The sequence below is a fragment of the Mustela nivalis genome, assembly GCF_964662115.1.
Source record: "Mustela nivalis genome assembly, chromosome: 14".
Classification (NCBI taxonomy): Eukaryota; Metazoa; Chordata; class Mammalia; order Carnivora; family Mustelidae; genus Mustela; species Mustela nivalis.
Genome location: NC_139033.1, coordinates 89683032 through 89695141, shown reverse-complemented (window position 1 = coordinate 89695141; position 12110 = coordinate 89683032). Strand labels below are relative to the sequence as shown.

General features: G+C 38.8%; 1 protein-coding gene across 7 annotated transcripts in view; it reads right to left on the bottom strand.

Moving 5' to 3' along the window:
* TTC28 (tetratricopeptide repeat domain 28) overlaps positions 1–12110 on the bottom strand; it is a 645085-nt gene that overhangs the window by 293129 nt on the left and 339846 nt on the right. For all 7 annotated transcript variants that reach the window (XM_082697968.1, XM_082697969.1, XM_082697970.1 and 4 more), the window contains 3 exons: positions 10759–10906; positions 1536–1808; positions 458–588 (listed from right to left, as the gene is read on the bottom strand). In XM_082697968.1, coding sequence (XP_082554094.1) covers positions 458–588; positions 1536–1808; positions 10759–10906 — 552 coding nt within the window. The remainder of the gene's footprint in view (positions 1–457; positions 589–1535; positions 1809–10758; positions 10907–12110) is intronic.

Here is a 12110-nt window from a genome sequence, read left to right as displayed (position 1 = left end):
TAATTCAGGTCTCTCAATCACACTTAATATGCTTCTACCACCTGAGTTTAAAATCCGCCAAAGAAATAAAATGAAGAGTTTGGAGTATGCAGTACTAATACTCCATCTCAAATAAAGCAAATGGGTGCTTCTTTAATTTAATGGATATATCATGAAGATACCATTTTTTGTTAATTTTACATGGGTTTCCTCCTTTCATATTTGAATAGAATAAGAGTCATGCATCCGAATAATGCAAGCTGTTAAGATCCTGAGGTCAGGGACCAAAGTCTTACTCAATTCTATAGGCCCAAGGTGCATATGTGGTAGACATTCTACACCTGATTGTCATTAAAGATAGAGGCAATGATTATTAACCTCTAAAAGTAATATTTTACGATATGTAAAACATTCGGAACAGCAATAAAGACTCCATGTTTCAAAAAACGTGTTTTTGGTCTGCAGGTAAACTTCCTACCTCTCGATCCTTGAGTTTCATAGCAAGCACCAACTGATGCCTGTGGTTAGTGAGAGCCTCCCGATAATTTCCTTTGGAGAAGAATGCAGAGCCCAGATTTCCATGAGCTCGGCATTCTCCTGTCTGGTCACCTAAAGTGGATTTAAAAAAAAAAGATAAAATTTCTCTAAGTTAGAGTGTTAATTGTAATTTATAATGCCCATCTTAATTTAAGAACCACAGATTTATTAGCTAAGATTTCATTTGCCTTCTTTTAGAAAAGTATTTTCTTTTTCTACAAGACTCAGTGTAGTAAGTTATGGTCCTAGAACTTAAAGCTCTGGACAATAACTGTTGTTATAACATAAACTACATTTGGGGACATAGGTATCCTGGAAATGAGAGGTTAAAGACCTTGACACAAACAAGCTGCTATGAGTCACCTCAATGCTCTGCTAAATGACCTCAGATTCTGAACAACCATCAGCATGTTGATTCAGTCATTTAACTAAACCCACTATGACATGTTGCTTCTTTACAACGGTGCTGATGACAGATCGACTATACTCTTCTCTTCCTGCAGTGCTGCAAGTCACTGAATAATCACTGTAACAACGATCATAATCATAAACCACACTTATTCTACAGATGAGGAAATGGTAGAACCAAGAGGTGAGGCAACTTGCAGAAGGTCATATGGCTAGTAAGTGGCAGAATGGGGATTCTAAACTCAGCCTTCTGGCTCCACAGGCCCCACTCTCAACCACTGCACTATACTGTTACTTCTGACAAAATGCTGATGCATTCTAAGATAGACAAAAATTAAAATTAAGATGAAGGATTCACCCATCAATACTATCACTTGGGATATTAAATCTGTTAGCCAAAATCTCTGAAGAGGGCAATGAATATGTTAATATGTTAATCCACAGAACTCGGCCTTTTTTTATAAGAAAAGCCCTGAAGCCCTAAGTGGTGTAAAACAGAGAACATTCTAGAGACACACTCACTTTTCATTGCATATGTTATTCCCATCCATGTGAGGCTAATCAGCTTTATTTCCTTTCTGTATTGAAATAAAAGACAGAAGCAACCCTACCTAAGGTCTTGGCTACATCCAAGTCCTGCTGCATGTATCCAGTACTCTTCTCCGTGTTTCCGAGAGACCAGTAAGCACTGCTCAGGGCAGAGAAAACAGAACCTCTCAGTTTGAGGCTGCAGGTGCCAATCTTGAGAGCAGCTTCTAAGACAACCACAGAGGCCCCATGATGGCCAGCTGTCAGGAGTTCCTGCCCAACCACAGACACGACCACAAAGGGGCTCTTGTCCAGTTTCATTTTCTGAAGCTGCTGATAAGTGGGCTCGAGGGAGTCTGGGGAGAAAAGAAAAAGGAAACAAGAGAATGTAGGATGATATACAAAACAATCTTTTGTAATATGCTCTAGAAACAAATGTGTATCGTACCTCTTTATGGGGCATTTCAAGTACAAACTCTTCAGCCCTTAATCTAGCACCACCCCGAGTGTCCACTTATCCATATGACCCCGTAATCTCAGCCTCCGTCTGGTAGGTAGTCTCCTTCTTCACACTGCACCTGCGTAAGCCACACCCACCTTCTCTTCTGGTCTTTCTTTGACTTTAGCATGCCATTTCCCCCAGACAGTTTTCCCTCCTCCATCCTGCTGTCTTCTCAAAATCTTATAAACACAACTCTAAAGTTTGGACTCCACCATATGGTATTCCCAGGCCCTCCAGCCCACCTGACTCTTCATATCTAAACTTTGGCTGCATTTTTATAATAGGTATTGCTGTTCTACCCTTAACTATTTTAGAATTGTTCCATGTATGTTAATTTTTAAGGCATTTCCCCAGCTAAATGCGAACACTGCTATAGAGTGTTTAATGCTTTATAATAATGCCATAGCAATTGGCACAATGTGGACACTAAATCGAAAGCTTCCTGTTGCAACACAGGTGATAGTCCCTAATACATCTGGAGTTCAATAAACGTTTGTGCAATCTGAATCTGAATGACTGATTAATAGAACTCCATCTACCTTTTCCCTGGAAGATGAACTCAAAGACACTCTCCCAACAAAATCCCCATCATCCTCACTGCAACCCAGCATCCGCTGCTTCTTCTAAGACCAGTATGACCAAATAAAAAAGTATTACCAGCTTTTGTTGGGGTGACAAATGAAAGCATAAAAGAAAAACATCACCTGAATATACTAAGGTAAGACAGAAGACAAAATTAAGGTTGATCTCATTTTATTTTCATGTGGTATCTGGAAAGGACATGGACTAGGGCTCTGAAAGCCACAAAGAGATTCTTTCCACTTGAGTCTTAGAGAATGACCTCTAAGTGCCTTCTCCCCCCACCCCATTTTTTTTAAAGACAATCGCAGAGCCACTGGCTATAACCCTATAATGACGTGGCACTTATAACACATTTGTTAGCTTTCATGAAAAACTATTTCACATTAGTTGTTCCCCTGTACATATGTTAAAAAAAAAAAAAAAACTATTAAAACCCTGGTCTCTTTAAATCTTGAATATCTCAGCCAACGGTACTGCATTAAAATGTAATTTTTATAATTTATGGCTTTGAATTTCAACTCCACACTGAGGAGCTCTCATCTGAATCAACATTACCACAGAAACCTCGAAACCTACTGATGCCTAAAGCATTTTTCCCCCTTCAATCAGATCACTAAATAGAGAACAAAGAACATTTTTACACCTGTCAAGATGCAAGTGTGAGTAGTACCAGTAAACACTAGCTGACCAATAGGGCTAAATACAGGCACAAGAACCCAGGAATAACTAGAATAGAAATTAGAACCATCAATGTGAGCAGAATTTGGTGGTACCCACTGATGGGTCTGGGAGTCAATGATGATCTTACTAGCATCCCACCAGCCAATTAGCAGAAGCAAAAATAACAGAATTTTGAAGCCGAAAAGACCTTGAAAATACCCATCTTAGCAATGATGCCTCTAAGTTCTGAAGTGATTTACCTAAGTTCAGACAGCTTAGAACAGAGCCAAGACCAGAACCCACTGCAGGGCTCTAAGGCCAGGCTCTCTGATGCCATCCATACCAGGCAAAAATTTCAGTTATTGAAAAAAAGAAACCAATCTTGGCTGGTTTTAAGTAGAAAAGAAATGCACTGAAGATCTATTGCGAAGGGCAAAAAAGCAGGCCTCCAGACCCACAGTCAAAATCGTGCCACAAAAACTCTGTAGTGAAAGCAACATGACCATCAAAACTAAACCCAGGACACCTCAGCTTCCAATGCTGCCTCCGCCACCACTGAATGCCACCTTTAGAAAACAGATGTCACAACTGCCAACCAACACCGTCCGAACAAACTCTGTGCTAACCTTTCTTCTTTGAACCTTTAGCTCCTAACTCAGAGGTGGCTCTTAGCTGCAAAGGAGGATGGGAACATTAGGATCTGATGATTTCAGCTTTTACAGTGGAAGGCAGGGGGCAGAAGTAGAAAAGGGAATTCCCAAAACACGGGAAGAGCGTTCAGACACAGAGAGACCAAAATGACTACTTGTCAACAAAGATACCGTGCTTTAGCTGGTGATTTTTTTTTAACCATAGCAATCATAGCCAAAAAAGGAGCCTTCTAACTGAACTCTAAAACTGTATCATGTTAGAAAGAAAAGAAAACATTGCCATAATTAAAGGACTAAGGGAAATACCTGGAAGATGACCCCTGCCAAAAAAGGAAAGAAAGAAAGAAATCTTCAATTGTACAAATTTACACTAAATAAAAACACAGTTGAAGGAACAAGAGGTAAAAGAACAAATTTCCAGTTGCAGTACATTGGAAAGAGACTATAAATACATTAACAGACAAAATAAATGTAAGCTCATATACATACATGTCATAAGAGTTTGGAAAAGGGAGTGATTATTAAGGGTAATCAGAAAGCCTCATGGAAACACAACTTGATTTCTTGGAGAAAGAGTAGGTAGGATTTGGACAAGTCTTTGGTGTCTTTTTTTTCCCTGTGAGAGTAGAGGGTATTTTAGGCAGATTTGTCCTAAACAAAGGTGCCAGGAGAAGATAGGCACATGGAATGACAGAGAATGAAGAACAGGCCAGCTTGAAGGGACCAGAGACTATTATAGGAAAGGAAGCAGATGTGGAATAATGGGCGGAAATACTCAGCTAAGGAAAAAGAGACGTGGATTTCAAAGCCACACAACTTCTACCTCCTTACTTTGTCAGGTATAGATTGTGACTCTGGTAGTGGTTATATAAATCTATAATGTTATAGATATGCCTATGTCTATATATACTTGTGGACACATTCACATAAACAAATACATATGTACATACATGGATGTACATCTATGTGCATAGATATGTATGTGCACAGATATATACATAAAAGTCCATTTCACTTTCTGTATATTTAAATTTTTAATATCAAATTTCTCTGCTCTGGCCTGTAATTATATCTCATTGGCCCACACTCTTTAGTCAGAAGCTCTGGTTAGCAGGTATACATGCTTTTGATAAATAAAAGTGGTAGAACAAGGGTTTTTTTTTTGATGTAAAAAAAAAATAGGCTAGATTAGCTATCTCTGAGATTCTTTCCAACTCTACTTTTCTATTGCTCTAATTCCTATTCTAGAGTAAACATAGGCTATTAGCAAGGAGACAAACTTTGTGATTTTATCAGGCTAGGTGGAACAGATTTATCAGCCTGTAGCCATTAAGATGTTTTCCTTCTAGAAACTATGCATGATATATGAAATAGCCTATGTTAAACCAACTACGTAAAAATGTAGAGGGCCTCTGCAACATTCACTGAATACCACTTATGTACGTTCAAAATGCATAGGCTTTAAGATTTTAAGATGAACGAAGTCACATTTCTTGACATTTGAAGAGCTTGTAGGAACATAGTAGAGACTATTAATAAACAATCTCACTCAGTGAATAAATACACTATATTTCATCAGTTCTGAGACACACATTTATTCATATATTAATATCACTGGATTTGGGATTTAATATCTCTAAACATGATGGTGCCTCACAGTGATCTGTCTAAATAGGTCCAATAGAGCTCTTTCAGTTTATATAAAATAAAAAGTTAAATCGCAAGAAAGAATTATGTCATCATTCAAACATCAAGGTAATTAACACTTTCACAGATTTCAATTTGTCTATGGCACTATGAAGACCCAGAGGCTTCCAATTACCCTTATAACATTTCCATATATCGATGATTATAAAAACCTGGTGATACCACTACCACTTACTCTTGGATACATCACTAAAATATAGTACTGCACTGCAAATCCAGGAGACTGATGGAAACCATTCTGAAATAAATCTCCAAAACAATGATCCAAAGAGAGAATAGCAAGTAATGAAAGATAAGAAAGTAAGCAAAGTATTATGAATGTAAACTACTCCCAAAACCCCAAATTTAGAGGAGAGGTTCATAACATTCTGTTAATTTTAATGGTCACCTTTTATTAGGGTGATTCCTTAAAGAGGCAACTAAATTAAAAACCACTTGGCTGTCACGAAAGGACAACTTTTGTATGATTCCACATATAGAAGGTACCTAGAGGGGTGCCTGGGTGGCTCAGTGGGTTAAGCCTCTGCCTTCGGCTCAGGTCATGATCTCGGGGTCCTGGGATCGAGCCCCGCATCGGGCTCTCTGCTCAGCAGGGAGCCTGCTTCTTCCTACTCTCTCTGCCTGCCTCTCTGCCTACTTGTGATCTCTCTCTATCAAATAAATAAATAAAATATTTATTAAAAAAAAATTCTCTTCCTCTCTCTCTCTGCACCGCACCCCCCATGCATGCGCTTTCTAAAAAAAAAAAAAAAAAAGAAGGTACCTAGAGTAGTTAAATTCACAGAGACAGAAAATGGCATGGTAGTTGCCATGAGCTGGGTGGGGGCGGGGGGGAATAGGGAGTTATTATTTATTTTAAAGGTTTCATTTATTTATTTGAGAGAGAGAGAAATTTATTATTTATTTGAGAGAGAGAGAAAGAGAGAGGTAACAAGTAGGCAGAGGGGGAGGGAGAAGCAGGCTCCCCGCTGAGCAGAGAGCCTGATGAGGGAGGGGCTCAATCCCAGGACCCTGAGATCATGACCTGAGCCAAAGGCAGTCACTTAACCCACTGAGCCACCCAGTCGTCCCAGGGAGTTATTATTTAATGGGGACAAGGTATCAATTTGGAAAGAAGATAAAGTTCTGGAGAAGGATTGTGGTGATGGTCACACAAACCCTGTAGATGGATGTAATGCCACTGAATTATAAAATTAAAACTGCTTAAAATGGTCAATTTTATGTTACACATATTTTACCACAATTAGAAAACTTTTGATTGATACAAAAAGTAAAACTGAACCCTCCTAAAAAAATAAAAAAATAAAAAAAATAAAGGAGGAAAAGAAAAGAAAAACAACTGACGCTTATTAGTGCTTTGTCTAAGCCATTTCACATTTTCCCAGGTTTGTTCCAAAAGGATTCAAAGGCCTTCTATAGAAATAAAAGTAGAAAATACAGAAGTCAGAATGTCAGAATGAATAGAAAGTAAGGATAAGACAAAAACAAAAACAAAAACAAAAACACCTCAGCATACAGACAGGCAGCCTCTAAGCCCCGGCCCATTTCCTAAAGGTGGCCAGGACATTTCAGGCTCTACACTTCACAGAAGATGAAGCAAAAGGATAAAGAGCACATCTAAAATTCCCAGACCATTTAAAAAATAATAATAATAATACACCACCACTCAGGAGAAATGCAGCTTTTCCTGGCACTGGGGGCTGACACGAGAGGCCCCCCTGGGCGGTGCGGCATTCCTCCCACACCCAGACCTCCGTGCCCATCATAAATACAAGAGCAGATTAACACGGCTGTTCTGTGCACTCCTCAGGGAGAAGTGCATCACACTGAGGCAGGGAAGGTGGCTGGCAAGAGCCTGCTTATACCTTCTAGTGGCAGATTCACAAAACAGTACTAGGAGGTATATCTTGTCATTTCCCTCTTACAGGTGAGGACTGAGGCATAGAGAAGGGAAGCAACCTGACTCAGTCGATGCAACAGCAAATGGCAGCCCTGGGATTAGATTCCCATCTTCTCCTAACAGAGCATTTCAGAACTAGGCCTCCTGTGAAGTGATGGCCACCCAAAAGAAAATCAAAGGGAAAGTATTTTCTGAGGGTGGGTGGCAATTAGGCAAATGAAAGGTGAGCCCCAACTTGACCCTGAGAGAAAAGCTTATCTATTCCAGAGCCATTTTCCACAAGCACTCCATAAAATTAGCTTCCCTGGATCCTCTGGAGCTGCTAGAAACACCACGGCAGGTGATAGCCCATAAATGTAATAGTCTAGATTACCGAATTAACGGGAGGAGAGAAAATATACACAAGAGAACCCTCAGCGAGAAGCAGCCCTGGCGTCTTTAGAGGAACAAATAAAGGTAAACTCAATCTCACTTTGTAATTATACTATTGAATTTGGTTGGCAGTAGTACTATGCTCTACCATGCAAATTTGCATAAACATTTACAAGATACAATGAGCTGAAACTGCTGAAAGGCTACCTGAAAAGGAGAAATGGAAAAATAGGCAAAGGATAACTTGAGAGGTCAGGAAAAAGCATATCATTTTATATTTATACTTATTTTTATATTTTCATTAACGATTTAAGGAAATACAGTATGTATAAGGATGTAAATATATTCACAGGAGAAGTAGTTTAATTGTTATCTTGGTTGGTGAACATGAGTGAAACCATTAAGTAATGATTCAATAAAGTAAAATAGACTTAATCCAGTTAGCAGTATAAGCAACAATATAAAAAATCTAGTAAAAAAAATCAAGTAAGTTTCAACATGGATAAATATAACATTTATTTGGGAACAAGGACATATTGATGTGGATCAGCCCTATCTTTAAAAAAAAAAAATGAAATCCTGTGCTCACTTCAGCAGCACATATATTAAAAGAAAAAAAAAGAAAAAAGAAATCCTGACACTACTCCAAAAGGCCAAACCACAGGGATACTGTGCACATCACTGGAGCTTTGTTTCTTTATCGAAGTACTCGGACTAGGGAGCTTCCTCTGTGACATTTAAGAATTACAAAACAAAAACAACTGATAAGGGGCACCTGGGTGGCTCAGTGGGTTAAAGCCTCTGCCTTTGGCTCAGGTCATGGTCCCAGGGTTCTAGAATCGAGCCCCACATCGGGCTCCCTGCTCAGCGGGGAGCCTGCTTCCCCTTCTCTCTCTCTGCCCGCCTCTCTGCCTAATTGTGATCTCTGCCTGTCAAATAAATAAATAAAATCTTGGAAAAAAAAAAAAAACTGATACAACAACAGATCAGACCTCTATGTAAAGTGACCCAAACTGCACAGCTATGCAACAACAGCACAAACTGACTGGCGTGAAGCTAAAATAAACAGTGGGTAAAAAATGGGCAGCAAATGATGACAGATTTTGTGAATTACAACCATATGACAAAAAGAGAGGTCATTAAGATGTGAGATGATGCCCAGAACAACACCGTGCAAAGCAACAGCCTCTATAAAATGTTGATAAGAGAAACCCACCTGGAATAGACACGGTAGTAAAGGCAATGCTAAAAATAAATGAGATAAATCAAATTGCCTTAAGGAAAGAGGAGAAAATACTGAAGCGCTCCAGGCACCTGTAAGATGCAGCTTTCTCCGGGGTCAGCCTTAGGTCACTCAGTATAAGATGGGAAAGAACATGGCACAGAAAACCCTAAGGGGGACGGCAGCACTGAGTGATTTCTCACAGGGCAGGGAAGATTTCCTTACATTTATCTAAACAAATTGTTGCAAAGGCAAAATGGTAAGTATGATTCTGCTGATCTCAACACATTCACTCCAGTATTCTAAGGCAGCAGCAGAAGCATCTCAGAATAAGGAAGTGGTATCTTCACAAACTAAATAAAAAAATGTTCCAGGTAAACTGCTTGCAGAAGGGCATATGAAGAGAATCAGAAAATGCCAGAAAATGGCAAGGAGAGACATTGATTTTTTGTTGTTGTTGTCCACTTCCCCCTGCAAGCCCTGGAGCTCCAAAGCGCATCTGCTCTAAGTCAGAGTTTATTAACAGCAGGTCCCCCAGTGGAAGAAGCCATTTAGGTTCCTACAAGCAGACTCAGCTTTGTGTGGGGTTATAAAATCACATGAGGAGAGATTTCCTTATCTCTTTTTTTCTAAAACATGCAACCTTCCACTTCCAGGAAAACACTTTTATAAGCTATGAATCACCCAGAGACTATATGAGTCCCATTTAGTTCATCAGACTTTTACTTAGCACTTATTATGAGCCAAATACTGTACTAGCTGATATATTAATACTATATCATGTCACAAATATTTTCAAAACCAGACAAAATATCTAATGACACTGCCATTAAAATTTTTAGGTTCATTCAAAAACATGCCATTTCAGAGATAAAACAGAGTTCTGTCTGACATAATCTAATTAATATGGAACATTATTAGCTGTCTATTGTTTGACATCAATCTGCCTTAGTGTCTCGGTCACTGCAAAGATGGTACCTGGTGTATCCTTTCAGCCCAATCTGTCTAAGGGCTACTGCAAAAATCAATGTTCCTCGAAGGGAAGCCAATCGGATTTGGGCCTTAGAATGCCTCCAACCTCCAGTACTATTTTCAATCCATTGTTCTTCCAGAATATCAATTGGTATAAAACAGAAGTAAGAGCAGGAGAAAACCATGTAAACTCGTGTCTATCTTTTCTCTTTCCTTTTAATCCAACATAATCTTTTCATGTTCCTCTGAAAAATGTTAGACACAGCTTACAGTTAGATCCATACTTCCTTTTATGAAATATTAGAATGTCTAATATCGTCTCTTATTTGATTATTTCTAGATGGCATATCAGTCTAACTGAGTCAATCAATTTACCTCTGGCGGTGTTTGATTTAGAGGTACAGAATCTTAGAACTATTTTTTTTAAAAAAAAGCATTCTTTAGATAATGCTGAAATCCAGAGAAGTTAATTCACTCACCCACAATCATATAGTTTATAAAAAAAATTTAAAATAGAATCCCAGTCCATAATATTCTGGGCCAGTGGCCCTACCACCATCCCATTGCACTTCATTAACATCAGCTATCGACAGTGATTCTTGATCTTCCTTTGAGTAAAATATCCAATCTTGGCAAATTTGATAACCTATCAGTTTTCAGTGCCTGAGTCCAAGGTCTTCAACAGCTAGACATGTCCTGCTTTAAATTATTGTCAGACCAATACTTTCATCCTATTTACCTCTCATGGGAGATTTCATGGCAGCTTCTACCATCCCCACCAGAAGCTGTAGACTCTTGGGGTCTTGAGCCAGTCCAGAGGCAAAGGCTGCCAGGGCATCGGCATGACGTCCGAGGTACTGGAGGGCAACACCCTGTCGGAAGTATGCCTTGAAATAAAGAAAAGATAATGCATGTTATACTTATATACTATGCTCCAAGACTGATGGTGATTCTTTATTACAACAACTGGTCAGCATACCTAAGATGGAGGTTGCCTGGGTTCAAAATTCTAGTAAACAGTTCAAAATCAATTCTGATTTCTTCCAACATCCTAAAATGTGAGCATTCTTTTTTCAAGAAAATTTAAGACTTTCACTCTTTTCACTTCAAGAACACTTATTAATTCTACCACATCCTTTGGCATTTATTTACAAATTGCTTTTTTAATGATTTTAAAATATTTTTTTTAAAGATTTTATTTATTTATTTGACAGAGAGAAATCACAAGTGGGCAGAGAGGCAGAGAGAGAGAGAGAAGAGGAAGCAGGCTCCCTGCTGAGCAGAGAGAGCCCGATGCGGGACTCAATCCCAGGACCCCGAGATCATGACCTGAGCCGAAGGCAGCGGCTTAACCCACTGAGCCACCCAGGCGCCCCAATGATTTTAAAATATTTTTTATCCTACTTTTAACAACATAAACTCCTCAATGACAGTGTTTGGAGATTTTTATATATCTCTCCAAAGTATCTGGTATGATACAAGATAAATGAAAGACACTCAAATTCCATTTATTTCACATTTTCCCCTTTTATATAATTAAAGGGAAATATCAGTGTTTGATGGTTTTTAAGATAATTTTAACAATGAGTACTAGAACATGGCTACATTTAATGTGGTGTTTCAGACATAGTATTTAAAAGTTGTTATCTGGGGCTCCTGGGTGGCTCAGTAGGTTAAGCCGCTGCCTTCAGCTCAGGTCATGATCCCAGGGTCCTGGGATCGAGTCCCACATCGGGCTCTCTGCTGGGCAGGGAGCCTGCTTCATCCTCTCTCTCTTTCAGCCTGCCTCTCTGCCTACTTGTGATCTCTGTCTGTCAAATAAATAAATAAAATCTTTAAAAAAAAACCTAAAAGTTGTTATCTAAAATATGTGTGCTTTGCTCAGAAACAAAATAAGATTATTGTCCTTTGTATTCTTTAATTGGATTAGTTTAAAAACAGTGTTATCAACTCTGATTAAAAGAAAACATCCTTCCAGCTAACTGCAGAAAGGGCCAGAAAGTTAGTAAAGTATTTAAATTTTAGAAAAGTCTTAAGACATGAGCAGAAAGAGAAAAAAGAAGTAAATGAATAAAATGTTACTAGCACATA